This window comes from Pteronotus mesoamericanus, unplaced genomic scaffold, assembly GCF_021234165.1.
Source record: "Pteronotus mesoamericanus isolate MK-2021 breed Mesoamerican mustached bat unplaced genomic scaffold, CSHL_Meso_final contig_246, whole genome shotgun sequence".
Classification (NCBI taxonomy): domain Eukaryota; kingdom Metazoa; phylum Chordata; class Mammalia; order Chiroptera; family Mormoopidae; genus Pteronotus; species Pteronotus mesoamericanus.
The window spans coordinates 3195339-3213568 of record NW_026555104.1 but is presented as its reverse complement, the minus strand read 5'-3'; the positions used below and the strand labels follow the sequence as shown (position 1 = coordinate 3213568).

The window sequence follows — 18230 nt, the reverse complement described above, 5'->3', positions numbered from 1 at the left end:
CTAAGACCTTTCTAGTCCTTTTGTTTCAAGAAATGAACCTTCCCACTATTTATCCAGTTCATGGCAACAGCCAATAATACCAAACAATGCCTACAGTTATGTGGAAGATGTTACCTGTGATGTCCTTGGTAAAACAAATGCCTATAGTAAGTTCAATCTGAAATGGGGTTTTATACATTCCTTATTTTGTGTTTTGTAGATATTGACACTTTGGGAGAGGTACAAGCAGAAGGAGCTGGAGACACAGAAAGACTTGTTCAGACAGAACAAATTCTGTCTTCACTTAGTGAGATGAGAGAAACAGTAGGTGGCATGGCTCTGTGGAGACAGCAAATCCTCGCAATTGCACGGGTCCGCTTATTAAGGTTAAAGCATGAAAGAAAAAGTCTTTTAACACTGTGAGTATCAGAGTGCCATAGCTTTTGTTCAATCAATGCATTAAAAGAAATTAAGGTCTAAAAAAAGAGAGAAAAAACAAAAATAAATTTCCGCACCTACAAAACTCGTTAAAGCATAATACTCAATGTAGTTCCTGATCCTAGTTTTTATCTACTAGCAGAGTAGTAGGTGGAATTGATAAGAGCCAATTTTAGGGGAAAGGTTAAAGGAATGTAATATTTGCTCTCATTTAGATTTTCTGTGGCAGGCGAGGGACACATTGGAATATAGATCTTTTTTCCCAGGATTCCTATGCCAGTTGCTACTGAGTCTTCCCAGGAAGTCCTGACTTCCCCATTATATCCTGCTTACTCTAACCTAGATGTCAGGGCTTCCCTCCAGCCCTCTTCAGTGCCAACAGCTCACCCTCCATACCTGCTGCAGGCATAATGAGCCGTATTCCTGCTCCCAGGAACAAGAGCTGCTCTCATTAGCACCCGGGCATCCACGGTACTTTGGCTGTCCCTCAGTGCCTTGTCTATGACTAAGCATCAAAGAAATAGGAAACTTGGTTCATAATAAAATCTCAATAAGTCCTTGCTAAATAAATGAGTAAAGAGAATTCACTGAGAATCTTTGACGAAGAGATTAGCGTAATTGAAGAAAAATCTTTACAATCAACCTGGCTGCACCGTAGAAGTGTCCTGAGAGATGCGAGTCAATTAGCAAGAATTGAGACAAGAAGTAATATTGTAAAATTAGAAGTTAAGAGTGGGGAAAGATTTCAAAATAAGATATAATGAAAGTATAATAAAAATATTCAACTTCTATGGAAAACACAAGAAAACAAAAAGTAAAAAATAATTGAAAATTCAAGTCTGGAGATTCAAGAAATCATGCAGTCACCACTGTATGATTTCTAAGAGAAATAGAAACCATGTGAAGAGGATTAAACATGAAGAAAATTGAATATAAAGTGTTGATGAATTAACACCATACTGGAATTCAGGCAGAGGGAAAATCCAGGCATTGAGTTAAAGGACACATATCCCATGCAATTATGCTGATGGCCAGAGAGGAACAAGAAATGAAAAAAAAAATGGATAAATCTGTATTTTATAATGTCTAATTTAGAGGTAAAAAAACCAAAATATTCCATAAATGAGTAAGAGAACTATATGTTTAATTTTCATAATTTCTTGATCTCATTAAATTATAACCTGCCTAGACAGTTTTAAAAGGTTAGGAAATGACTGTACATTCATTCACATTGGCACTTTTCTTCTGTGTAGGCTATTCATTCTAGGAATAGGAATTATCCCTCTTCTTTGGGAGTTCATCAGCTTGAAATTAGATGTAAGCAGTTACACTTGGGAACTTTCTCCTCATTTATACTTCCTTGCTCCTGGACAACAACCACATGATCCTCTCACTCAATTACTCATCATCAATAAAACAGGTAATAAAGTAGTGAATTGCTTCATTTCCAATACATTCACTGTTCAAAGCATTACTTAGAAAACATAAACTTGAGAGAAAAAGTGAACTTTTTTACTTCTTCAGCATGTGTCCAAAAACAGTTTTTCAGGCTTGGAGGTGACAAATATACAAGCCCAAAATAGAGCAGGAATTAAGAAAGTATTTGCCACAAAAATAATAAATAAATTTTGTAAAAGGTATTTGCCAAGGAGAAATAAATTATCTAAATCATCTGATGGCGTTTTGCAAAGCAAAAGAGTTTGTACCCCCAAAAACGTTTTTCACAGCTTGAGATAGAATTCAAATGCCATATTTATTTATTTAAAATCAACAATTCAATGATTGTTAGTGTATTCACATAATTGTGTAATCACTATATTTCTTTTCAGAATATTTTCATCTCAAAAATAAATCCCATACTCATTAGTAATTATTCTCATTCACTCTGCCCCCAGCTCTGATCAATCACAAATTTATTTTCTATTTCTATGAATTTGCCACTCTGGACATTTAATATGAGTAGATTCATATAATATATGATCTTTTGTGGCAGGCTTCTTTCACTTAGCATGATGTTTTCAGGGTTCACCTATGTTGTAGCACGTGTCAGTTCTTTATTTTTTTAATTATTGAATAATATTCTATCAAATGGACATAACACATTTATCAGAGGGTGGATATTTTGGGAGTTTTTTTCAATAATTGACTATTATGGATAATACTGCTACAAATGTCCAAGTACTACTTTCTATATGAATGTGGGTGGGGTTTTTTTTCATTTATTGGGGATATAAACCTAAGAGCAGAATTGTTGTGTTATACGGTGACTATGTTTAGTCTTTTGAGGAACTGCCAAACTATTTTTTAAAGTGATGGTACCAATTTACATTTACACTAGCATTTTGTGAGTATTCTAATATTTACACATTTTTTGCCAACACTTGTTATTTATCAGACCCATCCTAGTGTGTGTCAAATAATATCTTGTGGTTTGATTTGCATTTTTCTAATGGCTAATAACATTGAACATCTTTTCATGTGTTTTCTGACCAGTGGAATATCTTTAGGGGGAAAATGTCTTTTATTCTCATTTAAAAAATGGCTTATTTGCTTTTTTATTAAGTTCTAAGAATTCTTTATATATTCTAGACACAAGTCTCTTATTAGATGCAACAGGTCCTCATTATTTATAGATTATGTCTTTACAAACTTGTCTACTCACTAAAATGTATTTCTAGACTCAAATCCAATACTCAAGGCACTTTTGCGGTCATCCACAGTTTGTAAAACTGTGTTTGCAGCTGTAAAAATGTTGTGTCACCTGATAGACACATTTCCACCTGAGGCAGAACAAGGTGTTACTCTGCCCTCTTGTTTCAGCTCTAAAACATTAACAAATTATCTCACGCTATAAACAAATGTTCTTTCTGTAGTCTATTTAGTACGACATTTTCCATATTTTTGTACTTTTTATTGGTGATTTTGCTGTTTAAAATGGGCATTCAACAAGTTGTCTTCCTACATCAGGAAATATTTTGAAAACCAATAAATAATCTCACAGCAGTGAAGTGAGCTTTAACAAATTTGGTGGTTAATTAGTGGCAATTAGCTGTGTCATTGAAAGCATATTGGTATGGCCACTAATTGAAATACTCTAGGAAAAAAACTATTCCAAATGCACCATATGGCACTAATCATAAGCCAATAAACATATTATAAAGTAAACTCCATAAGAAAGGAGTAGATTTTTAAATTAACAGTAGCAGGCATGTTATCATGTGGAAAAATATCCTCATAGTCCATATTCCAATAAGTATTCCATTAGGTTATTCCATTAAGTTCACTGCAGAACTTGATGTTGGTTTTCTTAGTTTTGTGATACCTAATATATTTAACTACAATTCAGGGACAAACATTGATGACTTTATACATTCTGTGGAGCATCAGAACATAGCTTTGGAAGTGGATGTATCTGGAACTAGAAATGGCATAGATGATCCATCTTATAATGGAGCCATCATAGTGTCTGGTCACGAAAAGGTATGGTGGTTTTTACTTAGTAATTTTTCCTAAAGGCATGCAAAGCTAGTAAGGTATCAATATGCTCAGGCCTGTAGTTTAGGAAACACAATGAAAAACAAATATTGCTTTCATTTATTACTTAGTTAATTGTCATCATTAGTATAATAATTCATAAATCAATCACTGTCTACCAACACAAACTGTGTACATTAACAAAATAAATACTATGCAATACCCACTGCCAAGTACATATATTCTGAAACATCTGTTTTATTCTTAAACAATAATAATATTTTATTGTAGCCATAAGATAGACACCTGGTATCCTGAAATATCAGACACAGCCTGTAGACATGTTTTGGTTTATTTATACAGTGTTTGTTTTTGTTCTGATTATTTAACACCATTTAAGAATGTGACTTTTTAAAATAAAATATGGAATTTTTACCTCATTAGAAAAAAATGAAGATTTCTGAGAATTTATAAACTTGCTTTTTATGTTTTAGAATTACAGCTTTTCATTAGCTTGCAATGTCAAAAGACTGAATTGCTTCCCAGTTCTTATGCATATTGTTAGTAATGGGCTACTTGGAATGGTTCAGCCATCAGCACACATCCAAACTGACAGAACTACATCTTTGGGGGTAAGTATATAATCAGAGAGACTCTCCTCATCAGGAATCTCCCTGATGATGCTTTTAAGTGCTGGAATTTGATTCTAATTAAGTAAAGTACTGCATGATAAATTAGCATTTAGATGCATGCTTTGGGAAATCAACATGATTTTCAGGGATTCTCTTTTTTTAATGCATAACAGAACTAACAAAATATATTTTCAAAGAGAATGTGAGGAAATGAAAGTGAAATCATGCAGTGCTGTGACTAGAAAAATAATGAAAGAAAAAAAAAGAGAGAAATAGAAGCCTTCTTATTACTTTTATAAATGCTGCAAAAGAAAAAAAATTAGGACAAATTCAGGCTAGATTTGGAGACTGGTTACATAAAAATGACCCCAGTTCCTTGTCAAAATTAATAATTCCTAAGGCCTATTCTGGACAAAAGCAGCTTTTTCATAAAGGCAAAAAAAAAAAAAAAAACAACTCCTGTTTCTGAAAAGAAGCCCAGGTGATTGGAATGTACAGATCCCTTTAGGTTTGGAAATCAGAATACCTATCAGAGTTTGCAATTATTCTTTTTAGATTATTCCCTAAATATAGTTCTCCCTTCTAAAGCATTCTCTCAGCATGTATTTTTAACACTATACAATACCCTGGACATAGGATAGGAACTGGAACATGAAAAGCCCTGAACTTCTTAATTGTTAAATACATAAAGCAATACCAGAGGTCAGAAAATTACCTATTTCCCACTCAACTATAAGGTTTTATGATAATGTATATGGCTAACAACCATCTACCCATGTGTATATAAAATGGACCAGGTATCCATCATTATTTTCACATGCTCCAGAAAGATCTTGAGTTATTTTCTCACAACATATCTCACTGTGTGCTCAGGAAGTAGTTCCTTTCAGTAAGGGTATGTAAGACACTTAATCATGAAAGCAAAAAGTTTCAGTCACCTATCAAATACTAATTAATTTTATGATATATACTACGGTTTATTTAGTTCCCCTCCTATATAACTGTGAAGGCTTTTTCAATGTTCTGGTTTCTGAGGGCGGATATAGTAACCAAGATATTGCCTTGGGTGTTCATCTATAAAAATGTCCTGTTTGGCTAAGGTGAGTGTGATGATACCAATCAGCTCAATTAACCATATATTTATGTACCCAAGATCTAACTTTAACATCTCCAGCAAGTCATTTTATACTCTATTCAAATTTGCCTACTCATTGCACAAGTAATTGCAGACCATGTCTCTGTCCTGCCCAAAGTCAATGGATTTTCCAGAGTACTGAACCCACCCAGCATGTATGTGTCCTGGGAAAATTCTGACAGTAATTTTAAATCTCATCTTTCTGTGCATAGCAAGTGTGGCTCTGGTGGCCAGGCTAAACATGACCAGGCTCTGGTTATGACGTTTTTTCAGTAATGTGCTTGCTCAAACTCAACTACGTAAACCATGAAACAATGAAGACTGTTTCCATGAGGATTTGTGAATATTTTATTCTTAAAGATGGTTATAAACAGGAGCAGCCATATGCATAACCAAGGACATAGGTTTTCCCTGGAAATTTTACTTCCCTTCTATTACCTCATCTCTACTTTTGAATCCTCAACCAATATTTACCTTGCCTCATGGTGTGCCTAAAAAGATAACTTAGTATCCCTGTGCCCAAAAAATATATGATATGATTTTTGAGTCAAGCTATTACATTTAAAACAATTATAAAGATCAGTTAGAAAACTGAATGCTTCAACTGTGAATTATCATCATTTATTAGTTAGCATCAGAATCCATTTAAAAGCACACAGTGAGAAAATGAAAGATCATACCCATATTATTACTTTCCAACTCTGTAGTATGACAGCACAATTCATTCACCTTTTTTAATCACTCTCCTTATCCATAATTGCGGGTATCAAGCCAAAAGTCAAGCTTCAAAACTGGATGGATGGTGAAAGAGTTTGGTAACAAAAGGGGTATAAGGCAGGGTTATACATAATCTGCGCAATATTTTTTAAAATGCATTCCAGAAAATGAATTTGAATTTGTTCATTTGCCTCATGGTATTCTTTGCATTTTCAAAAGACACAGGAGCCGACGTTGATATTCCCGATCCCCTCCCTGCTCTGGCTGTTTTTGTCCTCCTGCTGTGCTCCTTATATTGCCATGGGCAGCGTTGATGATTATAAGGTAACAACGAGTGACTGCAATTTTCCTTTCTTTGTCTAAGTACACGTTGAAGGTAATGTAATTACAGGAGTTTTCAAGAGGCTTTTTGTATGTGTAAAATTGAGTAGCCAATTCAGACATAAATCCTAAATTGTAAAAATAAAGGGAAGTTTATAAGCGGAAATATAAATGTATAGATAGGCTATACAGATGATTCTAAAATTTATGTGAGCATGCAAAGAACTGAAAATAAAATAACTTTGAAAAAAACATAAAGTTGGAATACTTACACTTCTGACTTCCAGGTTTACTCTAGTTGTAGTAACTAAGAATGTGTTGTATTAATTAAGGATAATCATATACATATGTAAAATGGAATTGACATTTCAGATATAAACCCATACATATATAATCAATTGATTTTCAAGAAAAACTGTCAAGGAATTCAAATGAAGCAAGGTTAGTCTTTTCAGCAAATTGTATGGAAGCAACCTGATACTGTTATGGGGGGGGAAAAAAGGTTCTCAACATGTACCTCCCACCATACACAAAATTATTTTGAAATGAATCATAGGTCTAGTGGTAAGCAAATATTTCTTGTGGGGCAAAAGAAGCATATACCAATCAAATCAAGGATATGATACCTTGTACTTCGTCCCAAGTTAAAACCTTTTGTTCTTTGTAAAAAACCAATAAGAAAATAAAAGGCTATGGGCTTGGAGAAAAATATTCATAATGCATATATATAATAAAAGATTTATGTCAACAACATGAAGAATTCTTAACAGCCTGAACAGCCCAAACGTCCATCAAGCTGTGAACTGATAAATTCTGGTATCGTCATACAATGGACTGCTACTCAGCAATACAAAAGAAGGGGTAACTGATACATTTACCAGCGTAAATGAGACACAGAAGAGTAAATGTTAAATTTTTTCACTTATATGCAATTCTCAGAAAGGCAAAACTAAACCTTAATGGCAGAGAGCAGACCAGTGGTTTCTTGTAACCAGCAATAACGGCTATTGACCACAAAGGAGCACAGGGAAACTGGTGGGGGTGAGGATAGAAATGCTCTATACTTTGATTGTGATTGTGATTCAGTAAAATGCATTTACTGAACCTCACACAACCTTGTACTTCATATGTGTACTTTTTATTGTTTGAAAAGTTAATAAAAAGATTGTTGAAATAAAAGGAAATGATATTTTGAAAATATTGAGAACTTAGAGAAATAAAAAGAAAATCCCAATGTTTAACTCACAATCTATAAATTTTCATTTACAGATGCTCTTTCATGAGTCCAAATGAGTCTTTAATGTGTCTACAAGATATAATGCTAGAGTATCTTGTTAAAAAGAAGATTCTGATTCAGTAGTTCTGAAGTGGAGACAAATTTTGAATAGTAATCAAAGGATGATGAACATATATGACTAACCCACTCAGGCCAACTTGCATTAGTTTTACTTACAAGTTTCAATACGAAATCCTTTAATAGCTCCATTTTTGTAATTTTACTACGCAAAATCCATGAAATCTTGCGTAAGCATCTCTGTTTACTCATTACCATCTCCATCGGTGTCACTTCCTGCCCAAAATCATTCTGTTGCCCAAGGAAAGGGTGTGTTATCCGTGTAATGCTCCCTTTCTTGTGTAGAATCTCCAGAATCTAGGGAAAGGCTATGCACTGGCCTGATGGAACGGTCAGTCGTTTTAGCAATAACATACTCCAAACTTGAAACTTCACCCGTGGAAAACATGAACACTTTCTTTCTGCCCTGACTATGTGATGTCCTGATGTCACTATGTTTCTCCTAACATTGCAGCCACTGTCTTCCTCTCTGTCTCTCTGAAGTTTCATTTTCTCTATCTCATTTCTAAATTTTGGAAATCCTCAGGTCTCAACCCCTGGTTCTCATGTTAGATGTCGTTTTCTCCCCAGCAAGCTCATTTAATGCTAGGGCTTCAAATCCCCTCTACTGACTGGTCACTGATTGGACTCTAGCTCAGATCTCTAATTTGCAATTTCACCTTCAGTGCTGACCCAGACTCCTTTCTCAGCTTTTCTGCTGGAGGCCTCACTGACTCTCAGACTTCACCTTCCCAAACTAAATGTATGATATTCTTAAATGTGTTCCCCTTGCTATTTTCTGTCTCCATAAATGTCAGCACTACGCATCAGTTATCTTGTCAGTAATCTGAAACCATCCTTCATTTCTCTTGGAGCTTCACCCACATAATAAGTAGATCACCAAGTCCTTTTCAGTTGTACTACCTGAGTGGATCTGTGTGGGAAGATTTTGCTATGAATCCTTAGGTCAAATTACCTCTCAGACAGGAGCATCATTTAGCTGATCAGCAGCCATCAACAAATGAATATAAATATTTTTAAAAGAAAAAGATAGATTCAAAATTATTAGGTTTAAAGTATAATTTGTGCCCAAAATCACATCACTGCATAAGTTGTTTTTAAAATATGTGACTTAGTAGTTTATTCAGAGAACGGCAAGGAATACAACATACATTTATATTTGTGAAGGAATCTGTATGTACACACACACAAATATTTGTATGGGCAATAAATATATGAATGTGTGCTATGGCAAAACTATCCAAATATGTCATTTACTTAGATTAAAATAATAAAGCAAATATATATTTAATTTAGTTATTAATTATATATTTATATATTTATATAAGTATAATTTTATATCTATATATTTATTATATTTATTAATTTATATATTATAATATATTCAAAGCACATTTATATATATTTAAGTGCATATATATATATATATAAGTATATATTTAACTGCAATACTAGGAAAAAGAGAGCAAGAGCACAGTTCATACTTAGTCAAAAAAGCATCACTGATAAAAAGTTAGCTGCTTAGATAAACTATCCCACCCTGACCTGTAAGTCATTAACCCCCACTTTGTTTACCCAAGTGTTGATACCTTGATTGTTCTGACGTCTTCTTTCCCATGTGTTCTATCAGGTGTCTGATGAACACCAATGTTGTTCATTAAAGCAGCAAATTGACCATTTACATTTGGAACAATTTATATTCCTTGGTCCAGATAACATGTAGGCATGATGCAGAATCATTACAAATGGATGTTTTGTTTGAATATTTCTTACATAATCCACATTTTCTTAAGCCTCAAATTGAAATGCCATTTGTATTTTTTGCTGTCTCTTACATAGAACAAAGTTTGGTCCCAGCTACGGATTTCTGGGCTCTTCCCTTCAGCTTACTGGCTTGGACAAGCATTGGTTGATGTTCCACTGTACTGGCTGCTATTCCTTTTTATGTATTTAATGGACCAAATTTCAAGTCTCCAAATATATCTGTTTACCATTATATATCAGATTATGCAAGTAAGTTACAATATTCATAGAGATGCAAATTGTTTTCCTTGATACATCGTCAGGAATCATTAATAACTAAAATCCTGTGCTATGACAATGTTTTGAATCTTAAGTGTTTTCCTAGATGGCACCACCCTCTCACTAAACGTGACACTTCTATTCGTTTCAGATCCCATGTGCTATTGGTTATGCTGCATCCCTTATCATCTTCACATACATAATTGCGTTCATTTTTCGCAAAGGGAGAAAAAACTGTGGCATTTGGTCTTTTTGCTTCTTTATTGTAAGTATGTTTTGGGACAGTTATTTTATATATTTAGCATAAGATTCTGAGCTAATACTTTAAAAATTCACCCTTGGGAGGATAAATTAGTATTACAGGCTAAAATATTTTGCATTTACATTGTATATGGATCATTTTGAAAATCCGCATTTTGAAAATCTTTTTTTCTCCCTATTTCCACCCTGTCTTTTTTTAAAAGTGGCCAGATTTTTTTCTAACCATAAAATATTTTAATACAAGGAGACCTGGAAACCATCTGTATTTTCCTTTTACTGAAAAAGATATAACTCCAAAGATCTCCATGGAGTTATACAAATACAGTTACTAGCATAGTTAAAACCAGAAACAACTTCTCTAATCTCGACTAAGAATTAATTCCATAAAGCAACACTTACTTTACCTAAATTAGAAGGAAAAATACATGTCCTCTATAAGCATCTATTCTAATTTCCTGTCATTTTAGGATGCCAAAAAGTAAATTATTAATTCCACAAACCCATCGGTGGCCTTTAACAGTATGTCACAAACTAAGATGGAGAAAAACGGACAGTTTCAACACTGAAAGAGCATTCAGAGGGTAAACAGAAGAGTAAACAGACACTTACTGAAACAGAGAGATAAGGCCAAGATTATTGAGAGGCCATTCATCTTTAAAAGTCTCATACAATTGAGTAATAAAGAGGTCTATTAAGCCAGAAGAGGGAGAGGGTCATTCATGAAAATGAGAGCAGCAATTCCCTCCAGGAAGTGAACCCTGAAGAGGAGTAAAACTTCAACAGCGGGAGAGCAATGTTGACGCAAACAGGAAACAATGGAAAGGCAGAAACCAAAAGGAAGAAGGTCCAGGCTAGGAGAAAGGCCTAGCTACTGGTGATAACCTGGCATGAATACAGATAGAAAGCAAGCTGCAGCCTGCGCATGGGCCTAGTTATGGTGAACATAGTGGTTGGAACCATGACCAGACTTAAGTGATGTGCTCAAGAATTTATTGTACAGACTGTGGGATGCCAGGATAGTGTATAGTGCAGAAAAGAAATATGATCAGAGACTCCCTTTTAGGAAAAGTATTCTGGAAGCCATAAAACCGATGGTTTGTAACAGACAGAAATTAGAAGTATCGAAACTTTTAGGAAGGGATTACAATAGTTTAGAAGAAAAAGTCTGAGAGCATCAGACGTACTTATAAGTTTCTCTTATCCCTGAATTTTGTATTTTAGCACTTCTATTAAGCCACTCCAGGTAATTAAATGCTTAGAGTTCTCCACTGGTATAGTTAACAAAAGTCTCCTTTCATTGTTGCTTGATTCCTATTAGATATCAATTTCAATTTTTACCTATGATTATTGCTTGTCTATCATTCTGAATTTTATCTCCAAAAATAGTATACCCCACCTTTCCTCCTTCCTATAGTAAGATAATCTATATATTAGATCCTAGATTTACCCAGTAATGTCTCATTCATGATGCTCCAGACCAAAGGAATGTGGCTAAGTCACCAGAAGAAAATGTCAGTGGAGATATGCTGATTTCAGCTTGTTTTTTGAGGATGGAGTGGAAATTAGGAATAGCTCCAAGATGAGTCATCTAAATTTGGAGCATCTATTGAAGTTCAGAGTGGTTAACATGCATATCTGTGTTTTGTTTAGACCAATATCTTCTATACAGTTATAACTGTGCTGAGTTTACTTGGACCTAATACAATATATGTTGCCGTCTTTTTAATACCACAAAGCGCAATACTTGGCTGTATGTACTTATATTCACATGTAAGTAACACCACCATCTGTTCCCATGTCCTGGAATTCACAACCAGTTGGGGGGGCTTGGCTTCAGGTTGGGACTATGCAGCATGTTAAATGTGCATGACATTTGAAGATTTCCACTGCATGGACTCCAGCAGAATTTCTCCCAGAAAGGACATTATACTCCAGCTGAACTGTAATTGAAGAGTTGACCCTATTTGATGGGTGGGGACGAAGGATAGTAGGTGGTGAGAAACAGAGCAGCCTTTATACTCTGGGCTTCCTAGACTTCTGAGCATGTTCAGTTCTAGAAGGAGGCACAGGAGATCTCCCCAATCTTAGGGATTTCAGGATTCTAGAGAAGCTCTCAATATGAATAGAATCCTGTTTTCCTAGCTGACTGATATCCATACCTCTGCAAATGGAAGGAAGGTACAATATGTGCATAAAGAGGTATCCAGGGGAAAGGAAAGAAAGAGGCCTTCTAAAAGGAACAGTGGGCTCCAGGAGGTGCGGGGGTGGGGGTGTGCGGTAAAGGTAAGTCCTGTTTCTCGCTCAGTGTTGGGCAGGCTAGCACAGACCCCCAAGATTCTCTGAGCAGATGATGAATAACTGCTATATTCTACTGCTTCAGACTGAAGCACAAGGGCTCATAGACTTTGGGAGGAAAGAAGACAGCCCCTTGCTACACATTTTGGAATGGACACTTAGTCAATACTCCTGGTGAAATCAGGGGACATGCCAGCAGGGCTGCTCAGTGGGCCAATTCACATTTATATGGCTAAAATTCACAAAATTCAACTCTTCCTGTTTAACCATTGTCTTTCTTTTTGCAGTTTGCTATGTATTCTGTAATTCATGGAGAATCAATAGGTGCAGAGCCCTTTCTCGTATTCCTCATTGTAAGAACACATTCTTTTTTAAAATTATCATGTATTTTACTAGATTAAACCATATTAATTCCTGTAAATATGGTGTAACTTTTTATTAAGGTGGATATATGGGTACCCATAGCCCATAGAGATAAAATATGTACAAAAATGTAAATTTTTTTATAAAGGTCAATTAACCAGATATTATGCATCCCAATTTTTAAGAACACTGTACAACTATTAGAGGAAATGACTTAAAGAAATGGTATTGCGTAATTATATTTGTTTCCTATGTGTCTGTAAACAACAATGAGAGTGAATTTGATAGTTTCACAAATCTGATGAATAGATTATTGGAAATTGGTAATGATTTTGCCAAACACATCTTTGCAGAAGTCCAATTATTCCTAAATCACTTGTAATGTGAAATGATGTTCTTTCAGTGTTTCTAATTGTGCATTTCTTTATTCCTAGCCTCTGCTTCATTTTCTCATCTTACTTTTTATTCTTCGATGTCTGGAATGGAAGTTTGGAAAGAAATCAAGGAGAAAGGATCCATTCTTTCGGTTGGGAAAAATCAAATTGGATTCTTTCTTTTCAGTGATCAATATTTTTAAATATTTTTTCATGTATAAATTAACCCATTAACAAAGAAATGTGAAGTGCTAGAATAGGCTGGGATATGAACCTTGTGCCCATACAAATATAGAGATCTAGGTACCTTAATCAAAGATCATAAATAATGGAGCAAAAAGATCTGAAACATTGAGTATTAAGGACTCTCCAACACTGTGCAGTGGAAGACTAGGGAAGGTTACATGTGGCTAGTTCAGTTTAAATATCAGTTAATTTGAATAGATCAGCAATTGAAAGAATGCTGTCAGTCCAGAAAGGAAGACTAGAATGATCAATAAGTTAACGACAGCAGTAACTGTGCTCTTTTCCTGTAGTAGTAAAAAAATCCAACTGGTGGACCATAGACTGGTTCAGTTATCAATGGGACTCAGAACATGAGCCTTTTTCTGCACCATTCAAGGACACAACCATAAACATCTTATTCCCTCTGTGTCTCCCACACCACATCTGTTTTATCGTTAACTATCACACAGCTGGATGAGAGACTTCCAGGATAGAAGAAGACTTTAAAGAAATCTTCTAAGATCAATATGGGAGATTAGTTTGAAGGGAGAATGGAATTAGATTATATTCTAAATATGAAAGACAGAGTAAGAATGGGGAAGAGTGAATCTGGCACATATTCCAAAAACCTATGGCCAAGCTTAACAAGAGATAAAGCATCTTGGGGGGGATGCATCCTGACTTCAAATATTCTGACCTTATCTCCCTATGAAAATATAATAATGCCGACATGTTGGTGTCAAAGCTAGGCTGCCCAGAAAAAAATTTTTTCATTAAATTATAGTAAAATTCTTTGTCATATACCAGGTATTAAGTTAGCTATTGATATTTCTAAAAATAATGTCTCTATAAAGAAGTAGAATGAAATATATGTAGGAAGCAGTGGTCATTAAATGTAATAAGATTTAGAGAATGCAGTGGTCTTGACACAAGGATGAACACCCAAAATCAATTATTAATGGATGGTTTTGACTCCCAGAATTTCTCAAAGAAGCAACAATGTATGCCAAAACCCAGAAGATCCAGGAGGGGAGGATGAAGATGTTCAGATGGAAAGAGTGAGAACAACAAATGCCCTGAATTCCACAAACTTCGATGAGGTAAAAAATAAACAAACATACAAAGTAGTTATTTCATCAAATAATACATATGTTTGTCAGTTAAAGTGACTTGTCTATAATTCTCAAATGATTTTGAGTTTCTCTAATTCATACAAATGAGTATCATAACTTTATTTTAGCAGGTATTAATTATTTTTACATCTAAATATGGGTGGCTCAGTTGGTTGGAGTGTCATCCCATACAGCAAAAGGTTAAGGGTTTGATCCCCAGTTGGGGCATGTACAAGAGTCTAATGATCTCTCTCTCTCTCTTTCTCTCTCTCATCAGTAAACATATCATCGGGTAAGGACAAAAAAAAAAAAAGAATCATGTTAACTTGCTTTGTCTTTCTTAGGATAAAAAACAAAAGTGGAGTGAATTTGAAATGACAGAAGCCAAGAAAGAACTTGTGAATTTTAGAAACTGAGCAAAGTAATGCAAATCACTGCTACTTGGAAAAACTATACTGTACAAAAAAACTCAGGGCAAAATCTAGTCCACAGCATGTTGTTTTGTCCTTTGAGTGTGATTTGGTGCTTCTCCAAATCTCTTTGCTTATCTTCTGAGAGATGGGCTGGCTGCATAAAATACAGTCAAACCTCATTTCTCTAATGTCTTGGTTCTCGAACGATTCAGTTTTCAACAAAGTTGTTCAAGGGAAAAAATGTTGCGGTGGTCTAACAAAACTTCAGGTATTGGTTCTTGACCCTTGATCTGACAACCCTTTCATGCTGCTACCTATGTGATGAGTCACATGTATCTCACACAACAACCAAAAGAAATTCAGCTTTTCAACAAATCGATTTTTGAACAATTTTCCAGAACAAACTAAGTTCGAGTACCAAGGTTCCACTTAATCTGTTCCTAAGTAAATGCCTTTGTAGGAGAGAAAAATGACAGTCTTTTCTCTCCAAAAAGAAATGCTAAGACAAGAGGATAGCCAATAAATGTGTCACCGCGTAGAAAGTCTTCTTTGATGCATGGCTTGTACAGGGAGGGGCCTACCCAGTGGGAGGATGGAGCTTTCTCCAGGTCAATGGGCCATGTTTTAAGTTCTGACATGATTTCCTTGTCATTTACAGAAACCAGTCATTATTGCCAGCTGTCTACGCAAGGAGTACGTAGGGAAGAAGAAACGCTGCCTTTCTAAGAGGAAGAGGAAAATCGCCACAAGAAATATCTCTTTCTGTGTTAGAAAAGGTTGGGCATGCTCTTCCACTGTGTGCCCAGGGCCCTTCTTACAGCTTTATGTTTTTTGAGGAGGATCATTCTGTACACCACCTCTTGGTTCACACAGAGAACCATCAGCAGGTGGCCCTGACATCTCCTTTTACATGGCTCATTTCTAAAGAAATTAATTACCTGTGGATAGGGGCTTAGTCACATCTATGTGGAAACCATAAGCACTCTGAGGAAATGAGCCATTGAAACCATGGCATTTCTATTTAATGAACACAATAGATTGCCTAATGTCCATTATTTTTCACAAGAAAACGAATGGGATGTGCCAGCAGATGTTAGATATCTTACTGCGATATTATTGCACAGTTCTTGGGATCACAGGAGACAGAATCTGACACACCTCGCTCCCGAGAGTGGTATTGTCACTTCCCATCAGTGTGACTTTGGGCAACTAACCTCATCCCTATGAACTTACATCCCCAAATATGAAAGAAAGGATTATGGTAACTACCTCTCAGGGGGTTTGTGACAATCAAATGAAATACTATATATAAAACACATAGAACACTTGTCACATAGTGAAACTTCAGACTGTGTTTTATTCTTAGTTTTACTATTAAAATCAATTTGTATTAAGTATAACCATTTTTTTTTCAGGTGAGGTTTTAGGATTACTAGGACACAATGGAGCTGGTAAAAGTACATCCATTAAGATGATAACTGGAGACACAAAACCAACTGCTGGACAGGTAGGTGAATTTTGTGGCGAATATGTTACCTAGTGGTACTCAGAATAAGTTTATAAGATGTTAAAACAGTATACACAGCAAAATCTCATTTACTCATTAGACGAATGAAGTAATTAATGTGGCCGAATAATACATCACAAATTATCACATTAATACGCATGAAAATTAATCACTGGAAAGGGATAATTATTCATGATTTCAAAGGCTTTTAGTGAGATTTCAATATCAATCAATATCAGAAATCAATATCAGAATTCATACAGATTCTATTTATGGTACTATAAAACCCATGGATTTGCACTTTCGATGAGCACTGTCCTCCCAATATGAATAAAAATCCTTTTTATAAACTTTATTAAGCAATCATGTTCATTGTCTTTCAAAAAGTTTTTAGTTACTGGAACACATATTTAGGTACAGGTCCACTATCTTGGAGGAGTGTTTTCAAGGAATACCTTGAAGTTGAACAGCAGGGATGTGAAGTCAATAGAATTGTACGTGCAATTACTGAATAAGGAGGCTAGGCAAACAGAAAAAGAGCTCAGTTTATCAGAGAGAGACAACATGAGTTATAAACTCCCCCTCCCAAAATTCTATCGCAGAAGACATATAACATTAAGAGCTCCTTTGTATGTCCACAGGAAGTGAAGAACAGAATCTTAAGGCAGAGGTCTGTGGAACTAGACCATGGGAAAGGGCTTGGTGGTCAAGCCCACAAGGGGAAAGACCACCAGGAATGTGACTGACAAGTATCCCACTAAAGAGGAAGGAGAAAACATATTCCCAGTCACTCTGAAGCCAAGATGAGAGCAGGTGTTCCTGAAGGGGGCCTCTCAATGATGTTGGTGGCTCAGCTGACCCTAACTGGTCTCCTTAGTTCAGTTGACACCACCTTCCAATTCAATCACCACGTGGACCCTAAATCAATGTTTTATTCCTCCTTAAGCAGAGACCAAAAAGAGATAAGCATTCATTGATGTATTGGAATGAAAGATTTTTAAAAGTTAAGTGAGATTTTGATTATAAAGCCAACAGCTATCTGGGTGTCATGAAATCAGCTTTAATCAGGTCAGCCAGTGTGATCTTTAGGCACTATGGCTGGACGGAAGCCTCTCCTTCTGATCAGGAGCTGATCTCCAAGTGCCCATAGTCATGTTTTTCTTTTCTCCCCTAGACCACTCTGCTCCAGGTCCCCTTCCTTTGCCTAGGGTCTAAGAACACATGGAGCATCGTCCCTCCGCAGGGCTTTGTTCCACCCCAAATCCCTGGCCCTCTCCACGGCAGGTGCCCTGCCACCCTTCTGCTGAAATGGCCTCTCAGCAGACAGGCTTTCTCTAATCGCCCTCCCTAAAGTCACTTCCGCTGTTATTCTCCACACTGGCCTCCTGAATATTTCCATCACTGCACCAGACACAATCTGTCAGTATGCTGTTTACTCATTTCTCTACTTGTTTACTGCCTGCTCCGCTCAGTAGAAGGAAAACTCCAAGTAATTGGGACCCTGGCCTTTCCATTGCTCACTGCACCCAAAGCAGGTAGCACAGGAGTTGTTACCTAGGCAGTGAGTGAAGCTCAATAGTGAGTAATTAAAAGCACTTTTTCCCGAGT

General features: G+C 35.8%; 1 protein-coding gene across 6 annotated transcripts in view; it reads left to right on the top strand.

The window, feature by feature from the left end:
• ABCA8 (ATP binding cassette subfamily A member 8) overlaps window positions 1-18230 on the top strand; it is a 77255-nt gene that overhangs the window by 48323 nt on the left and 10702 nt on the right. For all 6 annotated transcript variants that reach the window (XM_054573097.1, XM_054573098.1, XM_054573093.1 and 3 more), the window contains 13 exons: window positions 200-398; window positions 1671-1837; window positions 3764-3897; window positions 4386-4523; window positions 6595-6699; window positions 9890-10063; window positions 10224-10337; window positions 11984-12103; window positions 12916-12981; window positions 13426-13517; window positions 14570-14690; window positions 15774-15891; window positions 16531-16622. In XM_054573097.1, the coding sequence (XP_054429072.1) occupies window positions 200-398; window positions 1671-1837; window positions 3764-3897; window positions 4386-4523; window positions 6595-6699; window positions 9890-10063; window positions 10224-10337; window positions 11984-12103; window positions 12916-12981; window positions 13426-13517; window positions 14570-14690; window positions 15774-15891; window positions 16531-16622 (1640 nt within the window). The remainder of the gene's footprint in view (window positions 1-199; window positions 399-1670; window positions 1838-3763; window positions 3898-4385; window positions 4524-6594; window positions 6700-9889; window positions 10064-10223; window positions 10338-11983; window positions 12104-12915; window positions 12982-13425; window positions 13518-14569; window positions 14691-15773; window positions 15892-16530; window positions 16623-18230) is intronic.